We start from the raw sequence: 20,998 nt of genomic DNA, 5'->3' as shown, positions 1-20,998 counted from the left end.
AACAGACTGAGAGACAACACCCAAGTAATAAATGGTAATTCATTTATAGCTTTATGGCGCATCTAAGCAGACCTAATGGCCCGGGATCACCACAGATTAAGGGCCTCCACTGAGCAAGCCTCAGGACCCTACACAGCACAGAGGTTGGAGGAGGAAGAGTTCTCTGGGTCCGAGAACTACTCAAGGCCCAGCAAGGGAAATGCCACAGAAATACAGACACAGGTGCACCCAAAGACACGTATGAGAGAAAGTTCTTAGCAGCGCTGGGGTAACTGTCCACAAGCAGAACCCCGTCGGATGCCCATGAAGAGCAAAAGAGGTAAGGAAATGGAGGTGTGGTCCCACCGTGGAATACTATATAGCAAGGAAGAGGGCACCCACGACCACGGGGACGGACCTCACCAATGCAAAAGTGGGCGAAAGAGGACATAAGTAGAGAAGAAGGAATATATGCTGTAGGATTCCGCTCACATAAACACCAAAGGCAAGCAAAGCTGTGCTGCCAGCAGTCAGGCCAGTGACGGCGGGGGGGAGGTCACTCCTGTCCTCTTTCCCCATCACTTGGTGGAATCTCAAAGTGCACGTGTCAGTTGGGCCTCTCCCTGTATATACGTCTATTTCAGCGTAAAAGAAGACTTTTTATTTGCATAATACATACATAATTCCCTTGCACTTCTGAAGTTCTCTAGGCACGTGTGCTAAGATGAGGCCGTGCGATGTTCATCCCTAGCCCTTGGCAGTGGGTGGCTATGGGTGGCTTGGCAGTGGGTGGCTATGTAGTTTCTGCCTGTCCAGCACCCACTCTTTCTCCTGGAACCTATACGCCGAGAAAGCCCCTCCCCTATTTTCAGCCGCCTGTCACGTGGGTGCTGGCCCCACCCACTGGAGCCAGGGGCTGAGCATGTGACACAGCCTGGCCCATCAGCATAGGCCACCCTTGGCCACTTACTGGTTCACAGCTGGTCGTGTGATGCAAGCCAGCCCAATCAGAGCAAACTCTAGAACTTTTGCTGGAGTGAGGAGGAGCCAGTTGGCCCGTTTCTGCAGGACCCAGAGCTGGGAGGAGGTGCGCCTGGGAGGGGAGAGCCTGCCTCGCAACAAAGCGGTCTGGAGGAAAGCTGAGCTGGCGCATGGCGAAAGGCGGCTTCGGACAACAGCTGAGCTCTAGAGCTACGCCTAATGCAAAGGTGAACCGAGAAGCACCCTTTTAGGCCTAATCAGGCTGGTGTAGCACCTGCCACTTCCCACGGCAACCGTGTAGCACACAGCCCACCAGGTGTCTGCACTGTCAGCCCACCTACAAGCAGAAGTTCCTGTAAACACCAGTGAAGAAAGAATGAAGCGAACAGGGAACAAGGGCAGGTGGGGCAGAAGAGGCCACGACAGAGGTGGGCACTTCCAGGCCCCAGCTCCACACCCTTCACCCACGGAGCACCTCACTGCCTGAACTTGGGGAAACCATCCAACCTGATGGCAGTCCTTCCTCCCAACCCTGCAGCAAACTACCCCTCCCAAACTCCCATCTCCAGCTGGAAATGTGGTTCCAACCAAACGGGCCGCAGAAGGCGAGACCTCGGAAGATAAGGCGTGGCTCCTTGTCCTACCAGCTAGGGTGTCACACCCTAGCCTCGAGCCTCAATTCCCTCAGTGCAAGGTACACCCACACATCCATACGTTCCCATGCCGTGCGAGCACCCACTACATACTGGGCCCAATTCTAGAAGCTAAGGACAGAGTCCTGCGTGGAGTATTTACAAACCAATACAGGAGACAGACGATAAGTGAAACAAAAGACACACTCAGTGATTTCGGGGACAATCAAGGGTGAAACGACAGGAGCAGCTGGGAGGCGGGGCAGGGGGGCAACTTCAGGATGGAAATCAGAGAGCAGGCCTCCTGGAGGAGGTGGCATTTGAACAGACCAGAAGCGGGTAAGGGAATGATTCACACAGATCTACAGCAGCCTGGGGAACAGCTGATGCAAAGGCCCTGAGGCAGGACCAAACGAGCTATATCCTAGAAACAGGGAGAAGGGGCGGGGCTGAAGAACATCAGTGGGGAAAGTACGGGAAGAAATGACATTAGAGAGACTGGCAGAGGCCAGATCCCGACGGCACTGGGGCCTCTGTAGGGATTTTGCTCTACACGCACGGGGCGCTAGTAGACATTTCAAGCAAAGGACTGGGTGGCAATCCGAGATTTTGAAAGGTCCCCTGGGCTGCTTGCTGGAACAGTGTCCAACAGAACTTTCTACGATGATGAAAATGTTCTCTTTTTTCACTGTACGTCCCACAGGGCAGTCACTAGGCACGTGTGGGTGGGAATCATTTGAAATGTGGCCGGTGCAAGGAACGCACTGCCTTTTTAATTTGATTTCATTCAAACCAATTTCAATTTATCTTTTTTTGGGGGGGGGGCGGGGGTGCCGCACTGTGCAGCCTGCAGGATCTTAGTTCCCCGACCAGGGATTGAACCTGTGCTCCCCGCGGTGGAAGCGCAGTCTTAACCACTGGCCCGCCAGGGCAGTCCCCGATTTCAATTTAAATAACCACACGAGGCCAGCGGTGACCGCACTGGACAGTCTGGGAAACGGATGGTACACGGGGCGGCCACAATGCAAGAGGAGGGCCAGCTAAAGGGCCCTGGACCACGAGGCGGCGGGGGAACGGAAGAAAGCAAGGATGCAGGCAGGGCGCACGGGGCTTGCTGGCGACCTGGATGAGGGTTGGGAGAGGGAAATCGAGCTGACATCCGAGTGTCCAAATTGAGCATGTGAGGCGGGGCCGTCTCGGGGACTGGCACACAGCTGGAAAACACTGACGATGTCAGAGGACAGTGTGCCAGCGCCAGGGGCCGCATCCAAGCCCAGAACTGCAGAACAAGAGTTCACGGAACCATCAGGCTGCTGCCAGCTTCCTTCCCTCCCCAGGTGGGGTGGAAGGTCCTCCCCATGAAGCCTGCCTCTCAAGCCACCTATCACGACCTGGGAGGCAGAACGATGCCCTTCCCAAAGATGTCCGCACCCTCATCCCCGGGACCTGTGAATAAGTTAGGTTACACGACAAAGGGAATGAGGTCGCAGGAGGAATGAAGGCTGCTAATCCGCTAAAAATAGAGAGCAGTGGCCTAGATTATCCAGGTGGGCCTGATATAGTCTCCAGGGCGCTTAAAACTGGACAAGGGAAGCAGAAGAGCTTCAGAAAAAGAGATGTGACCACAGGAGTGGGATCAAAGACTTGTGATGTTGCTGGTTTTGCAGACAGAGGAAGGGAAACCTGAGCAAGGGATTCTAGGGGCTTCTAGAAGCTGGGAAAGGCAAGAGAAACGGAGAGTCCCCGTCAACCTCCAGAAAGGAACGCAGCCCGCTGACACCTGGATCTTAGCCCGGAGAGGCCTGTGTCCGACCCCTAAACTACGGAGCTGCTTAAGATCATAAACTTGTGCTGTTCTAGGCCACCAGGTTTGTGGGAATTTATTACGACAGCAACCGATATACCCAAAGCGTATTTTTTTTTTCTGGTTATCCTTCTGCTGCCCTATTTATCTCCAGCCTAATGGGATTATCAAGAGTATGGAGGCCATGGCGTAAACAGACAGATAAGCCCCTCATCACGGGCCACACCCTCCCGCCCTCCCGTGGGGAATGACACATACTGAACCTGCAGGTGCTGACATTCTGAATTCCGGACTCCCGGCACGGGCAGAAGCCCTCATTGGGCGGGTAGACGGACCCGTTGGCAAATAAGGTGTTGGGAGCCACGAAGCGAAAGGTGGGGATGCCTTCGAACACCCCCTGCTCCTTGTAGATGAGCTTCATGGACCTGCGGGGACAAACGATGGAGGATGACACCCCAGAATGAGGTGGCTGGAAGTGGGTGGCCCGAGTTGAGCCACGCCCCACGGGCACAGCCACCCCCCGGGTCCCAGCAGCCGCCGTCTCTCGCCCGGCGAATTGCAACGACCTCCCTTATGGGTCTCCCTGCCTCCCCCGCCTACGCCAATCCATTCTCCGCAAGCAGACGGAGCTTTAAAACAAGGTCAGACTATATCGCGACCCCACTTACAACTGCAATTGCTTCCAGTCTAATCTAGAATAAGATCTAATGTCCTCACCATGGCCCACAAGCTTGTAGAGGGTCCAGCCCCTGCCTACCTGTACTGCACCCCACAGGTGGTATTCCTCCCACATGCTCCATCCTGCCCCAGGGCCTTTGTATCTGCTACTCCTGGTGCCTGGAACGTTCCTCCCTCATCCCCACATCAGACCTCAGTTCTTCACTCAGGTCACGGTGCGGCTGTCAGCTCCGTAGGCAGCAGCAACGTGGCCGACACCCTATTCCCTCTTCTGCTCACCCTGCCGTATTTCTCAAAGGCACGTCTAACCTTGAACATGGGCTGTGGATCAGAACTGCTCCACCCGTGCTGTCCACGGGGGCCACTCAGCACACGTGGCCTTAGAGCCCTTGAAACAGGGCCTGTCCAAGTCAGGATGCAGCTCTACGTGTCAAATGCACTCCACATTTCTATGACTTGATACCCCCAAACAATGGAAAACAGCTCTTCAATATTTTACATCTGTTTACACATTGTGAAATGATACCATTTTGGATCTCCTGGGTCCAACAAAACATCATTAAAATTAATTTCACCTATTTCTCGCTACTCTTCTTTAATGCAGCCACTAGAAAGTTTTAAACTGCAGATGGGACTTGAATTATATTTTTATTGGAGAGTGCTGGCTTAGACAATAGTATCACGTCAATGCTAAATTTCCTCATTTTGGTGACATGATGGGGTTATGTAAGAAAATGTCATTTTTAGAAAACACCCACTGAAGTATTTAGGCGTCCAATGTACTCTCAAAGGGTCCAGGAAAAATATACAGAAGGAGAGAGAGAGAAAGAGAGAAGTGTGGGATGAGGATAAAGCAGAAGGGGCCAAAGAGAAACCACTGGGAAATTGGGGAAGTCGATGCGGAGAAAGTTGCACATTCTCGCAACTTTCCTCTAGGTTGAAATTCCTAATTTTAAGAAGTGAACACACACACAGCAAAAGCGCCTCCGCTCTCTGACGCTCCCCTGGGGTGCGTGGGCCTGAGTCCCCCGCCAGGACATGACTCCCAGGGAACCATCTTGTCTCTGCGGGAACCCCAGTGTCTCGCACAGACAGGGCTCCATCAGGGTTTGCTGGGGGTGGGTCAGAGTTCACATCAGTGAGATCCCAAGCAAAGGGTTTTTCCAGAGTGGCCTGAACAGAGAAGCCGAGGACAGGACAGCACCCAGAGAAGAGCTCTAGGAGCCACTGTCTCTTCTCACCCCTCGGCCGGGGCCACCGCCATTGTTCAGCCCCAAGCTGACCTCCGAGGCTGCTACTCTGGAGACTGGAGGGGCTGCAGGAGAGGCACCCAGATGTCACAGCACCCAATGGGGAATTAGGGCAGCCGAGCAAACAGCACAGGGGGCCCATCGCTTGCCTTATCGCACGGTCCCCGGCAATCCTGCTCATTTCCTGCCCACCACGACCGAGCTCCAACAACGGCCAGCAGCCTCTCTCTGGGCCTTGCAAAAGCACCAGCGATTGGCGTCTGCCCTTCATGGCGCAACCAAAGATAATTCAAGATGGCGCCAAAGGCCGCTGCACACACAGAGAGACGAGCGCTTTGCAAGTTCACACCACAAGCCGCTTGATTCTGCTCTGAGCGGCCGCAACGCAGATTTCCCAGGAGGCCCAGAATGTCCCACGTCAGGGCAATTACCGGCAGGCCTCGGGGCTGTAGAATTCCAGCGAGGATTCAGGAGTCATAAACGGCGCCCATATCTGCCCGGAAGTCCCATTAATCATGTTGCACTGATCGGAATGCCAGAAGTTGACCTGTGGGGACGCAAGGCCTCGTAAGGAAATGCTCTTGGGCATTTCCTACCTGACTTGGAGCTGTGACTTCACGGGCCATGTGCCCTGGGGGATGTCACCACCCACTTGACAGAAGCCTGTCCCCTCGGAGAGACAGCCTGGTGCAAGGTGAGCAGGCTGTGTAGACAGCCAGAAACACTGTCGACTGCAGCTCCCCACTCCCTAACCATGGATCCCTGAATGTGCAACTTTGCTGAGGACTCAGTTACTTCATCTGTAAAATGGACCCATCACTCACATCTCCAAGGAGCACGGTGAGCAGGGGACACTGACCTCCTCACCTCTAAGAGAGGAAGGACACTTCCTGAGAACAGATCAGGTTAGAAGGTAGCCCAGTAAGCAAAATATTTAAAATAATAATGGTGGCTACCAGATCTCAAAACAGTAGTTGCCTCTGGGGAGTGAGACCTGCACAGAAAGAAAACAGACTTCTCACATTCTACCCCTCTGTCCTAGGAGAAGGTTTTTAAGCATGTGTACATTTATATATATATATATATATATATATATTTTTTTTTTTTTTTTTTTTTTTTGGGCCGCCTGTGGGATCTTAGTTCCCCGACCAGGGATCGAACCCAGGCCCCCTGCAGTGGGAGCACAGAGTCCTAACCAATGGCCCTCCAGGGAAGTCCCTGTACATTTTTATATTGAAAAAGCAAGCCAAAGAGAATTTCAGTAGCGCCCATTCGGAACGGTTACTAATGGTTGCAAATGGTAACCCTGCCGCTCTGGGCACTGATGGGGAATAACCTGTTCCCCCCCGCTCAGGTCTTTGCCACCATCACGCAGATTAAGCGTTTGGAAGGTGCGAGCACCACCACCGCACAATCATTCTCGTGCGTGATAACAAAAGGCCACCAGGTAAAAAAAGCAAGTTGCAAAACTATGCACATAGGATGATTTTACTTTGCTCCAAGGAGGAAAAAAAAAACAAAACACACGTGCAAATCGCTACAAATAGACAGGAAGAATATACCCAACGCTGATAACTCTGGGTTTCCTCTGTGACTCAGGAGGGAGTGGGGCTGGATGTGTGAAGTCGTACAAAGTGCACTTTATAGCTATTATTTTATTTTTTCATGCGAATGTCTTCCTGTGTTTCTAGCGTAATTTTTTTTTTTACTCAATAATCTTTTACTGCAATGGATGGTTATATCATCAGTGTAATATTCCAAGCGCTCTCGTAAGTGAGGCATCAAAGAAACAGTTCTGTTCCCAGCATACACGTAAATAATCGGTGTCTATGCCCCCCACACACCTGGAACAAAGAGCTAGAGTTTTGGGATTTTTTGTTTGTTTGTTTTGGTTTTTAGCCACATCTTGCGGCATGTGGAACTTCCCCGACCAGGGATTGAACCCGCGCCCCTTGCAGTGGAAGCCCGGAGTCTTAACCACTGGACCGCCAGGGAAGTCCTAGTTGAGCCTTAAACATAGGTAAAATCCCCAACTCTGAGAGCATCTTCCCTGCGGATGCAACCCCCTCCTGTTTTTGTTTTGTTTTGTTTTGTTCATTGGAGCACAGTTGATTAACAATGTTGTGTTAGTTTCAGGTGTACAGCAAAGTGATTCAGTTATACATATACGTGTATGTATTCTTTTTCAAACTCTTTTCCCATTTAGGTTATTACAGAATATTGAGCAGCGTTTCCTGTGCTATACAGTAGGTCTTTGTTGGTTATCTATTTTATATATAGCAGTGTGTACATGTCAATCCCAAACCCCTGTTGAAGAGGAAGAAGGTGCACTGGGTGGCCTGCCCTGGCAGCCCCTGCCATCCCTACCCGGCCCCTGTACGGGACAGCCAGCGCCTCTTGCCCTCACCTTGCTGACCCCGTTCCACTTGTCCACGAGATGGATCCTGCTGAAGTTTTTGACCCCCGTGAACACGGTGAAGAGCCCGGAATCAGAGTTGTTGAGCTGCAGACAACGGCAGAGAATGACACCTTTAAGCCCCAGGATGGAGGCGAAGGACCCGGGGACCAGTGGTCAAGCCAGCCCGCTTAGTTACAGGCGGCTCCCTCTTCACCCAGAGGACAGGGGCCTCGTTATCTTGTTCACCGCTGCATCCCCAGCAACTGGGGGTCAAGAGGAGGAAGACTTGGGGGCTTTCCAGGAGGGACGCTCCCCTGATGACAGCATCCGTCCTAGAAAGAGTCCCACCTTCCCTCCCAGACTCTAGGAGAGTCTGGTTCTCCTCCTAGGTGAATAGTAAAGCCACCCCATTACTCCCCCCAAATTAAACTAAGGCATGGCCACGTGACCTCTTTGATCAGTGAAAACGATCAATGAGGAGAGAAGTGGTCTGTCACTTCCAGGTGGGAGCTTTGAGAGCCAGTGCATGCAATTTCACCGTGCTTTCTGTCGCTGCTACAGAAACCAGGGAAGTGTGTGTCCAGCTGGAGCCTCCCTCAGCCTGGGTCCCTGAGTGACAACAAAGAGCAGAGGCCCACTGGCCACCCGCACTGGACATGGCATATAAGCAAGAGATAAACTTTTGTTGTTTTAAGCCACTGAGATCTGGGGGCTGCTAAACCCGGCATATCCTGAAGCACACAGGCACACAGGGCCTGACGTTTATCAAGTACTTTCTAGGCAGGAAGCGCAGGCTCTGGCACTCTGAGGGTATTTCTTAGAAAAAGATTTCTAATTCAGAGCAAAAACATGCAGAGCGTACAAAGAAATGAGTGACTGCTGGGTCAAATCTAGAAAGCACCCTTCCGAGGACGCCATACAATGTAAGGTGTAGCACCCATTAGGAACTCAATAGGGTTTGTTGAGTGGCCGAATAGCTACATCGGTTACTGACTGGTTAAGCCAGCAGGGCCCAAGTTCAAAGCCTGCTCTGGCTTCCTGATATCTGTGTATTCTGTCACCCGTCCATTTAGAGCTTCATGAACCCAAACTTTAGCCAATATAAGGGGACAGTAACAGGAGCCTCTACAAAGAGGTACTGAGAATATTAAAAGAGCTAATGTGTAAAAACTGCTGAGCACAGTGTCTGAGAGATAATAAGAACTCAAAATGCTTTATTATTATTATTATTGTTGTTGTTATTATTATTAATAAATGCTCACCCAAAAGGATACTAACACAATAGTTATAATAGACAAAGTGTGTCAGAGACTGCTAGTCACTACCCGAAGTCCATTCTCCCCTTTCTCCTTCCTAACAAAACCCGAACCTTACTCAGGGCATCAACATACTAGCTAAAAGGTAACATTTTCCAGATTGCCTTGCAGCTAAGTGTGGCCACATGACTAAGTTCTGGGCAATGGAAAGCAAGTGGAAATTGGTTTTCTCCCTCCTAAAGAGGGAAACAGCTGGGACATGCTGTTTTGTCCTCAACTCCCCTGACTGCCCCTAAAACTCCCACCACTTCATACTTCCTGCTGTTGCCTAGAATGTGGATGTGATAGCTGGTGCTCTAGCAGCCATCTTGGACCATGTGGTAATCTTGAGTATGGAAACCACACCCTCAGGAGGGCAGAGCAGAGGAGTAGAAGAATTCTAGATCCCTGAAGAGTGTGAAACCACCACAGGAACACTGAACAGTCACTACTGGACTGTTATTTTGGGATTTCCACTATACATACTCAAAAATAAGTTTTAACATGCTACTCAGTTGGTAATAACTTTCATTTGTTTACAAGTTCACAGTTTGCTTTGACAAGAATCATGTCACTTACCTTAAACTTGCCAACTTACCCACACACCCAGAACCTGTCATCCTAGTCAAAAATGTACTGAGCAGCTACCATGTGCCCAGAACAGAATCATGATTTCTCCCTCCCACTGCCCCCAACGCCAGATCAGCGGAGCCCCAAAAGGAGGCTGAAGCTGGAGCAACTCAGAGGACTGGTTACAACTTGTGGTTGAGGGAGCCAAGGTCAGGGATCTGCCTCTACATCAGATCATGATTCAGGATCCCAATCACTGACCCTACTAGGTCAGCAGGGGTCAAGGTTAAGAAAAAGCAGGCAACTCAGAGCAATGCTATAGTTGACATTTGTGACCCGCCTCCCTCCCCAGCAGCCACGCCCCTTTCTTTCAGCAACAGTCACATCATTTGCGCCTGGATCAAGCTGCATCTGAAACCACCCCTAGAGTTTTCAATTATATAAGCCAATGAATTCTCTATTTCGCTTAAGCCGGTTTGAGTTAGAGTTTTCTGTAATTTTTTCTGTAATTTACAACCCACAGCTCCTGGGCCCCCAACCAGCTCCAAAAGCGAGCTGGTAACCGGTTCCCAGGCTGTGTCAGTGGAGGACAAGACAGAGGCCCTGAACGTCTCACTGGGCCACACTTACCTCAGCAAATAACCCGAACTTGCCCTTGAAGGGGAACATGTTTGGGAAGTACTTATTGACGATGTGGATGAGGGGATCCTCGTAGCCCCACATGATCTCGCTGACAGTGCGGTTCATGAAGGCACGTTCGCCAAGGGTGCTGAACGCCAAGGTCATGATCAGCTTCAGGCTCATGGGCCCATTCTCCATCATCATCGCTGCACTCTGCAGAGCCAGGGGACACCACGGGTTAGAGGCCAGACACAGCTGGTCTGTCCTCCCTGAACTTCAAGCCAGGCTTCCAGGCACAGCCCATCTAGGGAAACGTTCAGGCCTAGAAGGGTCCCTGCAGTGGACACGCGGGGCGTCTGGGTCATCCGGAACCATTCCCTGATCCTTCAGGAATAGGACCACCTGTGCTCTTGAGTTCAGGCCGAGTTAACTCCACCCCTAGCAGGCATGTGGCTTAGGCCTGGCCAATCAGAAACGTTCCTCTCGGGACTCCCCTGGTGGTCCAGTGGTTAAGAATCCGCCTTCCAGAGCAGGGGACGTGGGTTTGATCCCTGGTTTGGGGAACTAAGATCCCACATGCCGCGGGGCAGCTAAGCCTGTGCGCTCTGGAGCCCGCACACCACAACTAGAGAGAAGCCCGCGCGCCGCAACGAAAGATCCCACGTGCCGCAACCAGGACCCAATGCAGCCAAATAAATAAATATTTTTTAAAAAAACAGTAAGAAAGAAACGTTCCTCTCTATGTGTACGTAGCCCAATCACAGCCAACAAGCCCCAAGGAGCCAGTCGGCTGGGACTGTGGGGTAGAGAGGGGAAGTGCCTGTGGCTGTCCTTGAACGGGGGGTGTGCAAGGCCGTAGCCACCCTGAGGGGCAGGTCGGCCAGTGCATGGAACCATCACAGATCCGGGCAACCTTGTTTGCACTCTGCATCAAGCCACATCTGAAACCACTCCTGCCCTTTCAGTAACAAGAGCCCACATATGCCCTTTTTGCTTATGCCAATTCAGAGCACCTTCTACTATAACCTTGTAACCAAAAGAATCTTCTTGGAGACTCGACTCTACTTCCTTAGCATCGCCTCCCAAACTCCAAGACCCCAAGCACCTCTTCTACCCAACATCTGGGTGCTTAGCATTTAGGTGAATTTATTTTCTAATTTTTGCTTTCCTCTGGAGATACTGTCTTGGCACTTGGTTTATGTTTTAAAGGCACCTCATCCAAAAGCTAATCTCCACCTGTAGAAAAGGGAACAGAGCCAGCATTTCCTAAAACATAGAGGTCTGACTCCATGGGAACTCACAAGGGTCTCCTTTACGTTATGATTTTTTAAAGGTAATAAATAGATGGTTTTTAAAAATCATAAAAGGATACAAAGCAAAAGTCCCTCTCCGACCCCTGACCCCCCTCTTCCTATTCTTCTCCCCCAAGGCAACCCACTGCTCTGGGCTCTTGAGTATTCCTGCAGAGAGAATCTACACCAGCAGTCAGCAAACTACGGCCCGTGGGCCAAAGCCAGCCCACGGCCTGCGTTTGTACAGTCCGGGAGCTAAGAATGTTTTTTTATATTTTCAAATGGTTGAAAGGAAAACAAAAGAAGACTACTCTGAAAAAGATGAAAATTATATGAAACTCACATTTCCGTATCCATGAAACAGTTCCTTTGGAATATAGCCACACCCACTCATTTATGTTTTTGTCTTGGGCTGCTTTTGTGTTATGCTGGCAGAGTTGAACAGCTGCAACAGAGAACGTCTAGGCGTCCAAGCCTCAAATATCTATCTGGCCTTTTACAGAAGCAGCTCACCCTGGTCTAGGCACGTAAAGGCGCTTGCGTGGAAGTGGGTACGTGCGTGCGAGTATTTCTCCTTTAGAAATATTAGAAGTAGGGGCCTCACACATGTGTTCTGCACCTTGCTTTTCCCCAGTTAGATATAACTAAGAGACTGTTCCATGACACCCCCTGCAGCCCTGCCTCCTTTTGCTGGCTTTATACTAGTCCACTGCCCGCCCACGGTAGATTATCACAACATAACTCCACATAACACATGTTTAGGTTGTTTCTAGATGTTTGCTCTGAAAACGTTGCTGAAATAAATATCCTTGAGAACAAACATCTTTGCCCACATGTGTTATTCTGTCAAGAGGACAAATTCCTATGAAATTTCTGAGGTCAAAGGCACATGCAATTTATATTGAAAATCACTACCTTCCAACAGCTCATACCAGTTCTGTGCCTAACGACGGTATCTGTTTCCACACACGCTCCTAAGCCCTGGGCGTTATCACACAGTCTTTGCCAACCGGCTCGGTGGGAGAAAATGACTTCACTGCCAAAACATGTGTATCTCTGAGGGGGGCAGCTGCAAGGCTTTGGGCTGCATTTTCTGAGCTTCTGTTCTGTCCACCCAACGGACTTACCAGGTGCCTTTACGTCTGATCCTGAGCCCAGCCCTGGGCCAGGCCCAGACCAAATGCCTGATGACCTTCAACTGGGTGGACAGTAGGATTGAATGGAGGTCTGCGTGCCACAGAGGGTAGACTCACAGCCCAAACTTCGTAGGTTCAAAACCCTAATCTGCTACTCACTAGCTGAGCGATCTTAGGTAAGTCACCTAACCTCTCTGTTCTTCAGTTCTCCTCCTCTACAAATGGAGAAAATAATGGTACCTAACGACCATGGGATCGCTGACAAGTAAACAAGGTAACATGTGTACAGCCTTAAGCACAAGTTCTAACACGCAGTGTTAGCAAGATGCTCGTCCGGCAGGCCTGAGACTGCTCTCTCTAGAAAGGCCTCCTGGCCAGGCCGGCCTTTGGCTGGTGTCTGAGATTCTGGCTTTAGGAGGGTTCTCACCACCCCCTTAGAGGGGCTCACTGCGCCTGGACTGTACCAACGTGGTTTACGCGGACCACCTGCTTTCCTGGACCTACGTGACCAGCCCCCAATAAACACCCTGGACGCTGAGTCTCTAGTGGGCGTTCCTGGTGGAGGACACCCACCTGTATTGTCACAAGTCACCGCTGAAGGAACGAAGCGTGCGCTGTGTGACTCCCCTGGGGCAGGGCTCTGGAAGCCTGTGTCGGGTCTCCACCCCACGTGCCCCTTCCCTCTGCGGATTCTGTTCTGTCTCCTTCCACTCTACCAAACCAGCCAAGGGCAGGACCACATCTGCTGGGTCCTGTGAGCCCTCCTAGTGAGTCAGCGAACCTGGGAGTGGTCTTGGGGACCATGACACTCATGGCAGGCAGTGAATCCAGCTACTACAATGACTCTCACCTGCAGAGAACGGACACCCTGCCCTTAACCTCCCCCTAAACACCACAGACGACGACACGGACCCCCATTCAGCGCCCCCCCCGCCAGTACCTCATTTTGGAGATTTTAGATTTGCAGAATTGAAAAGAGGAAGACCGTGACTTTGGCCAATATCCCCAAACCAGAGCCCAGGATGCGCCCAGGAAGCCCACTGGGCTTAATGCCACCGCAGGAGCCACAGGCTGTGCTCTCAAGGGACTGACCGGTGCAGGGGGCAGACAGAGAGACAGAAGGGGCGCCTCACCAAGACCAGGATGTTGGGCATGACGATACTGTCGCTCTCTAGGCCGCGGGACTTGTCAGGCTGGAACTGGAAGCTGCGGTACTCGAGGAAGGACACCGTGTCATTGTCATTGAAGGTGATGTTGCTCTTGTGTCTGAACTCCCTGTGGGCGAGGAAGCCGGTAGGTCAGCTGCCTGGGAGCCAGAGGCCCTCGGATGTCTGCACCAAGCTTGGCCGCCTCCCCTCCATCTGTCCTCCCGCCACCTGCCCACTGCAGGACACGGCACCAAAGCCTCTGTAACCAAATCCCAACACGCCCCCTCCCCCTGGCCAAGCCGCCGCTGTCCCTCATCAGTCTCTTCCCGGGCTTCCCTGCTCCTCCGGGGTAGGCAGGGAGGATGGTGGTGAGGAATATGCACTCTGAAGACAGAGGGTGGGGTCTTGAATCCCGTCTCCATCATTTACTGCCCCAGCCTCAGTTTTCCCACCTATAAAATGGGAGTAATGGCACTTCCCTGCCGGTCCAGTGGTTAAGACTCCGCACTCCCGTTGCAGGGGGCACGGGTTCAATCCCCGGTCGGGAACTAAGACCCCACATGCCGCAGGGCGAGGCCAAAAATAAAATAAAATAAAATGGGAGTAATAACAAAACCTACTTCATTAGGCCCCTACTTGTGAGGATTAAGTGAGTTAATGGTTGTCAGATGCATTGAAAACATTACAAATCAGCGGCAAGTTTCATTGCTGCTCTGCTGTCATTATTCTCCCTTGTTCTGCAAACTGTTCTCCACAGAGCATCCAGAAGAATCTTTGGAAAGGGGAAATCAGATCACGTCATCCTCTCGCCCACCACCCTCCTTTGCACACAGGATAAAACCAAGCTCCTACTGTGGCCTCCGGGGTCCTCACCATCTGACACCATCCCATTCTCGGGCTTCCTCTCTCCCACTATCCCCCTCACTCCTAACACGCCAGCATTTACGCTGCTTGGTTTTACCTTACTTGTCCACTTGTTTATTCCCTCCCCGCTCCCCATCGGAATGCCAGCTCTGTGAGGCAGGGGCTTTTGTCTGCCTTTAACAGTGAACGGGGGAACTTCCCTGGGGGTCCAGCAGCTAAGACTCTGCTCCCCCAATGCAGGCGGCCTGGGTTCGATCCCTGGTCCGGGAACTAGATCCCAAATGCATGCCACAACTAGGAGTTTGCATGCCGCAACTAAGGAGCCCGCCTGTCTCAGCTAAGACCTAGCGCAGCCAAATAAATAAATAAATATTTAATAAAACAAAACAAAAACAGTGAACTGGCACAGTGCTTGGCACACAGGAGGCACTCAATAAACGCTTACGGAACGAAGGAATAAATAGGAACTTTGCAAACCAGACTCAGCTCTGACACAGAAGCCTGTCATGGGTGAGCTAAGCCAGGGTCACAGTTTCCTGAGGGCACAACAGGCAGAACAAGAAATCGGGCCTCGTATTCCGACAGGCCTCCCTGCCTCTCGGAAAACTGTTTGGGCCAATCCAATGAGCCCAGTAGCCACTGGAGATCTGCACCCTCTCAAAGAAAACAATCAAACAAAGAGGCTGTGGCAGCAGTGGTCAGAATGGAACGGAGCAGGACCCCAACAAATCCTTTCCATGTGCCCCATTTTGTGTTTGTAGGAAATAGGCTTCATTCAGCTTCCCTGACCTCCCCTGAGTTCCAAAGGGTAGATTCACACAGTTGCTAATCAGGGGAGGGAGGGGATACAGAAACAAAGGAGGAGCAGTCAGGAGACAATAGTGCCGCCTTGGGGCAGGGTCCTGGTTCCCCCTCAAAGGATACACAGAACAATATTTTGGAGTTGTTCTGTAGGAACTAAGGCCCCCACCCAGGTGGAGGATGGTAACTTCAGGCTGAGCACTAGATTCCTGGGACACCACCCAGTTACCTCACCACCAACCAATCAGAAGAAAGTTTTGCACACAGTGGGAGGTGATGAAGGCTCTGACCCACTCCCCAAATGATTTCCCTTTAAAAACTTCCATGGTCAAGCAGAATCTTTGAAACTAGTTTTTGGACATGAGTTCGCCTTCTCCCCAGGTTGCCGGCCTCCTGAATAAAGCAACCTTTCCTTTCCAACCAACACTTGCCTTTTTTTTTTTACTTTTTGGCCTCACGGCACATAGGATCTTAATTCCCCAACCAGGGGAACTGTGCCCCCTTCAGTGGAAGCTCGGCGTCTTAGCCACTGGACCGCCAGGGAAGTCCCAACACTTGCCTTCTGAGCAGCGAGCAGCTGAACTCAGGTAACGATAATATGTTAACAGCTGATGTTTATTGAACACTTACTACATGCCAGGCACTGTGCTGGGCTTTCCGCTAAGCATCTTATCCAATCCTCATAACCACCCACAGTGTGTACTGTCATCCCCATTTTACAGAGCGGGAAACTGAGGCACAAGGAAGGAAAGGCCTGTGCCCACGGTCAGAGAGCTGCTGAGTGGCAAAGCCAGGCAGTCGCTCTCCAAGTCTCAAGCGCTAGAGCACCAGATTGGGAGAAGCAGATTGACCCTGAACAAGCCCCACTACTGCGAGGGGCCTGTTTTCTCATCTGTAAAATGGGGTGATGACCTGAGTCCCAGCCCAGCCCCCTCCATCCTCACCTGTACACATAGGGTCCGCGCTCCCGCACCTGCGGCTTCTGGCCTTGGAGGATCTCATTGGGGTTGACGACATCGAAAAAGTAGACAGAGAGGTAGAAGGGGACGGGGATCTCCTTCCACATGTTGAAGGACAGGCTGCTGGGGTCGATGCGCACATTCTGTGGGGGATGAGAAGAACAGGTCCGTGAGGAGGAGGGCCAGGGCCCCCGCCCACCTACCCACCCGGCTCCCAAACAGCTGCCTGGTGCCAGCCTGTGCGGCAGACTCCACAGGCCCATCTGGGAAGGGGCTCCCTGGAGGGGGTGCTCTGGGGGCAGGAGGAGGTGGGAACGGGGCTCTGGAGTTGACATAATTAATGTTAATAGGTAATATTATTTTTACGTGGTATTTTTTTTTTATAAATTTAATTTGTTTTTTATTTATTTTATTTTTGGCTGCGTTGGGTCTTTGTTGCTGCGCGCGGGCTTTCTCTAGTTGCGGCGAGCGGGGGCTACTGTTCGTTGCAGTGCGCGGGCTTCTCATTGCGGTGGCTTCTCTTGTTGCAGAGCACAGGTTCTAGGCACGTGAGCTTCAGTAGTTGTGGCACACAACTTAGTTGCTCCGCAGCATGTGGGATCTTCCTGGACCAGACATCAAACCCCTACCCCCTGCATTGGCAGGCAGATTCTTAACCACTGCGCCACCAGGGAAGCCCTTATGTGTTATTTTTAAAATGTGTTTTCATAACGGCAGCCTGATTGGGGGACCAGGAGGTGGCCGCTGCTTGACCACAGCACTTGGCACCCAGTGGAAAGTGGGCTCTGTGTGCCAAATGCGTCATTCATTCATTCACTCATTCATTCAATTCATTCATTCATTCACATTTTTTTAAAACTTTAGTATAATTGATTTACAATGTTCCAGGTGTACAGCAAAATATTCAATTTTACATATATATATATTCTTTTTCAGATTCTTTACTATTATAGGTTATTATAATATATTGAATATAGTTCCTCGTGCTATACAGTAGGTCCTTGTTTACCTACTTTATATATAGTAGTGTGTATCTGTTAATCCCAAACTCCTAATTTGGCCCTCCCCATCCCACTTCCCCCTTTGGTGATCATAAGTTTGTTTTCTATGTCTGTCAACGCACATTTATTGAGCACCTACTACAAGTCGGGCCCTCTTCTAAGAGCTGGGGATAGGACAGCGAGCAAGACAGACCCAGATCTCCAACGTCGTGGGGCTCTTATTCCAGTAAGGGAGAGGTCTTCAATAATTACGGTAAAGTGCACGCTAGGTGACAGGGCATAGTGAGAACACAGCAGGGACAGGGAAGAAGGCTGCAATTTTAAACAGAGGAGTAAGGCAGGTGAAATGTAAGGAAAAACAAAAGACCAAAACTAAACCAAAATTAAAAACTAAGGGCACTGAGGGGAACACGTGTATTTGGTGGTGGTGGGTAAGTCTATGAAGAAGCCACAGTCCGTGCAAAGGCCCTGAGGCAGGGAGGAGCTGAGACAGAGCATTCGGGAACAGCAAGGAGGCCAGCATGGCCAGAGCAGGGTCTATGAGGGGAAGAGCAGAAGGAGATGAGAACAGAAGCGGTTTTCCATGAAAAGCCAGCAAGGCAGAAATTTATATAAACTCTAAGTCTCCAGATTTATAAAGCTTGGCCAGAACTTGATTTCCTTAAACGGCGGAAGATGACAGGTCTGAAGCTCACTCGGAGAGTCTGTCAGATACACTGGCCTCTAATCCCTGCTTCGCTCTCCAGCTCTGAGCTCCCTGCCCCAGTGACACAGGAGGTCCCCCCAGTGCCACCCAAACCTGCCCCCGCCCAGCCTGACCCAGCCCATCAGATAGACGCTCAATGTTGCAAAGCTAGATGTCTGGGCAGCTTGCGTCACCCTCACCCTTTCTTTGAACGTGGTCTTCCAGGACAAGGACAGCCACCCCCACTGTCCCCAAACAGACTGTCCCAGAACCAAAGGGCAGCAGCCCCAGAGAAGGCAGAAGGCTGGAGCTGGAGATCAGGCTCAGCCCCATGTACCCAACCGGCAGGCTCTGGGAAGGAGCAGATTTGGAGGGAGTCTGACCCGAGGGCCCTCCGGGCAAGTTAGTCGGCCCTGAACCTCAGTCTTCCCATCTGTACAATGGGGCCAGTGACTCTATAGCCTCAGCTGTGCCTCATTTGACCTACGTGGCATTTAAATGAAGAAAAGTTGAACTCATTGCCAAGAACAAAAAACTGGGAGATTTAACATAAAACCTGGACTTCAGGGTTCTCTTGAAAATATCAGGAGATCAGAGACTTGCCTTCAGGTGTAACAATCCTTTATTGATAAACACGTCTTCCTACCAGCTACAGGAGTCACAAGGATCATTTTTATAACCCGAGCATCCAGTACCTGCAAATAAAGGTGACTAGTAAACATGGTTCGTACAAAGCAACAAAAACGGGTATTTCCCTGCTGGAGAGGGTATGGAGAAAAGAGACCCCTCCTACACTGTTGGTGGGAATGTAAATTGGTGCAGCCACTATGGAGAACAGTATGGAGGTTCCTCAAAAAACTAAAAATAGAATTATCATATGACCCAGCAATCCCACCCTTGGGCCTGTATCCGGAGAAAACTCTGATTCGAAAAGATACATGCACCTCAGTGTTCACTGCAGCACTATTTACAATAGCCAGGTCATGGAAGCAACCTAAATGCCCATTGACAGACGAATGGATGAAGAAGATGTGGTACACATATACAGTGGAATGTTACTCAGCCATAAAAAAGAATGAAATCATGCCATTTGCAGCAACATGGATGGACCTAGAGATGATCATACTAAGTGAAGTAAGTCAGACAAAGACAAATATCATACGTATCACTTGTATGTGGAGCCTAAAAAAAAATGATACAAATGAACTTATTTACAAAACAGAAGCAGACTCACAGACACAGAAAACAAATTTACGGTTACCAAAGGGAAATTAGGAGGTTGGGATTAACATATAGACACTACTATATATAAATCACTTAGTTGTACACCTGAAACTAACACAACAGTGTAAATCAACTATACTCCAATATAAAACTAAAAAAAAAAAAAAACACGAGCATTTCCCAAGCGGGCCTGTGTGTCAGGTGCTTGCTCTAGACTCTTCACTGCACTGTCACTTCCCTGACTAGCACCACGATCCTTCGAGGCAGCCACTATTATTAATATTATTATCATTATTATTACTATTATTATTGGTCTCCTTTGTCAGTTTTAATGAAGACGTAAGTGAGGGAGTTTGGTGCGGGGTGCAGGAGGGTCCACTGTGACAGGTGACAGCTGACCTCTTCAGTGCGAGGGAAAAGGCCACAAGACCCGGTGGGGGCCGGCCCTGAGCGCGCCTCTCCCAAGTTTAATGCAGGGAGGGGGAAGCCCGCATCCGGGCCTCCCAGCCCCCAGCTCTGGAGCTGCAGAGCCCAGTGAGGGCACATCCCGGGGCGGCCAGGAGAGGGGAGGAGGGACGGAGTGGCAGCCCCGTGCACAGCTGTAGGGAGGGCCCGTCCCCAGCTCAGTCCTGATACATACAACCGAGAGGGCAATTCGGGTGAGCACGGAGGTGGGGGAGGACATGGTGAACGGAAGGGGTCACCCCCCCTAAAACAAAGGCAGCAGTTGCAACTTCCCTCTGGGCCCCTGAGGTCCCCGGGGCTTGGGTTTTTCCAGCTCCTCCCATGTTTTGTGAGCTGCCAGAAATCCAGATGTTTCTATGGCATCTCCCAATTGTTTCAATGGCAGCAACTTATTTTTCAAAATCAAACACACCTGGGGGCTTTCCTGGTGGCGCAGTGGTTGAGAGTCCGCCTGCCAATGCAGGGGACACGGGTTCGAGCCCTGGTCTGGGAAGATCCCACATGCCGCGGAGCAACTAAGCCCGTGAGCCACAACTACTGAGCCTGCGCGTCTGGAGCCTGTGCTCCTCAACAAGAGAGGCCGCGACAGTGAGAGGCTCGCGCACCGCGATGAAGAGTGGCCCCCACTCCCCGCAACTAGAGAAAACCCTTGCACAGGAACGAAGACCCAACACAGCCAAAAGATTAAAATAAATTAAAAACTAAAAATTAAAAAAAAAATGTGCAGTTCCATCACATTTAAAAACAAAAAAACACCCGGGAGGCAGATCACACGTCTTAAGGCCACGGCTGGACCGCCGGGATGCCCCTCTGCCACGCCTGCCGGAGCACCTCACCTGCACCATCTCCCAGAGGGGGTGACCTCTCCGTGTTACGGCGGGGGCGGGACTGGGGCCCGCGAGGCTGGGTAGCTCTCCCCCTCCCCACTGGCCCACAGCAGGTCCCACCCCAGAGGCCATTCCACCCCACCCCCGCCCCCCCCCACCAGCCACAGGCTTGGAGAGTGGAATTCAAACGTCAGCCTGGAGACTGCTCCTGGGGTTGCAGGTGGGGGGACGGGGTTGTTAGTCATGCAGGACGGAAATCTTTAACCCAAAGCAACAAAGACAGGCCCACAGGGAGGAGCGACAGAAGGGCAGTGCCATCACGCCCTCTCTCCATCCCCCATCCACAGAACAGATACATCCAGGGCTAGTAGGTAGGGGGCCCGCCTGT

The 20,998-nt window shown here is 51.2% G+C and overlaps 1 protein-coding gene across 4 annotated transcripts in view; it reads right to left on the bottom strand.

Moving 5' to 3' along the window:
* SCARB1 (scavenger receptor class B member 1) overlaps positions 1-20,998 on the bottom strand; it is a 79,167-nt gene that overhangs the window by 19,985 nt on the left and 38,184 nt on the right. For 3 of the 4 annotated variants that reach the window (XM_033836726.2, XM_033836725.2, XM_033836728.2), the window contains exons 2-7: positions 16,394-16,551; positions 13,770-13,911; positions 10,218-10,421; positions 7,732-7,827; positions 5,756-5,871; positions 3,655-3,821 (exon numbers count right to left, since the gene is read on the bottom strand). In XM_033836726.2, the coding sequence (XP_033692617.1) occupies positions 3,655-3,821; positions 5,756-5,871; positions 7,732-7,827; positions 10,218-10,421; positions 13,770-13,911; positions 16,394-16,551 (883 nt within the window). Of the gene's footprint in view, positions 1-3,654; positions 3,822-5,755; positions 5,872-7,731; positions 7,828-10,217; positions 10,422-13,769; positions 13,912-16,393; positions 16,552-18,697; positions 18,790-20,998 lie in introns of all 4 variants that reach the window. The other variant, XM_073789934.1, reaches the window with a different exon arrangement.

The sequence above is a fragment of the Tursiops truncatus genome, chromosome 13 (genome assembly GCF_011762595.2).
Source record: "Tursiops truncatus isolate mTurTru1 chromosome 13, mTurTru1.mat.Y, whole genome shotgun sequence".
In the NCBI taxonomy this organism is placed as follows: Eukaryota; Metazoa; Chordata; class Mammalia; order Artiodactyla; family Delphinidae; genus Tursiops; species Tursiops truncatus.
This window is presented reverse-complemented; position numbering and strand designations above follow the sequence as displayed.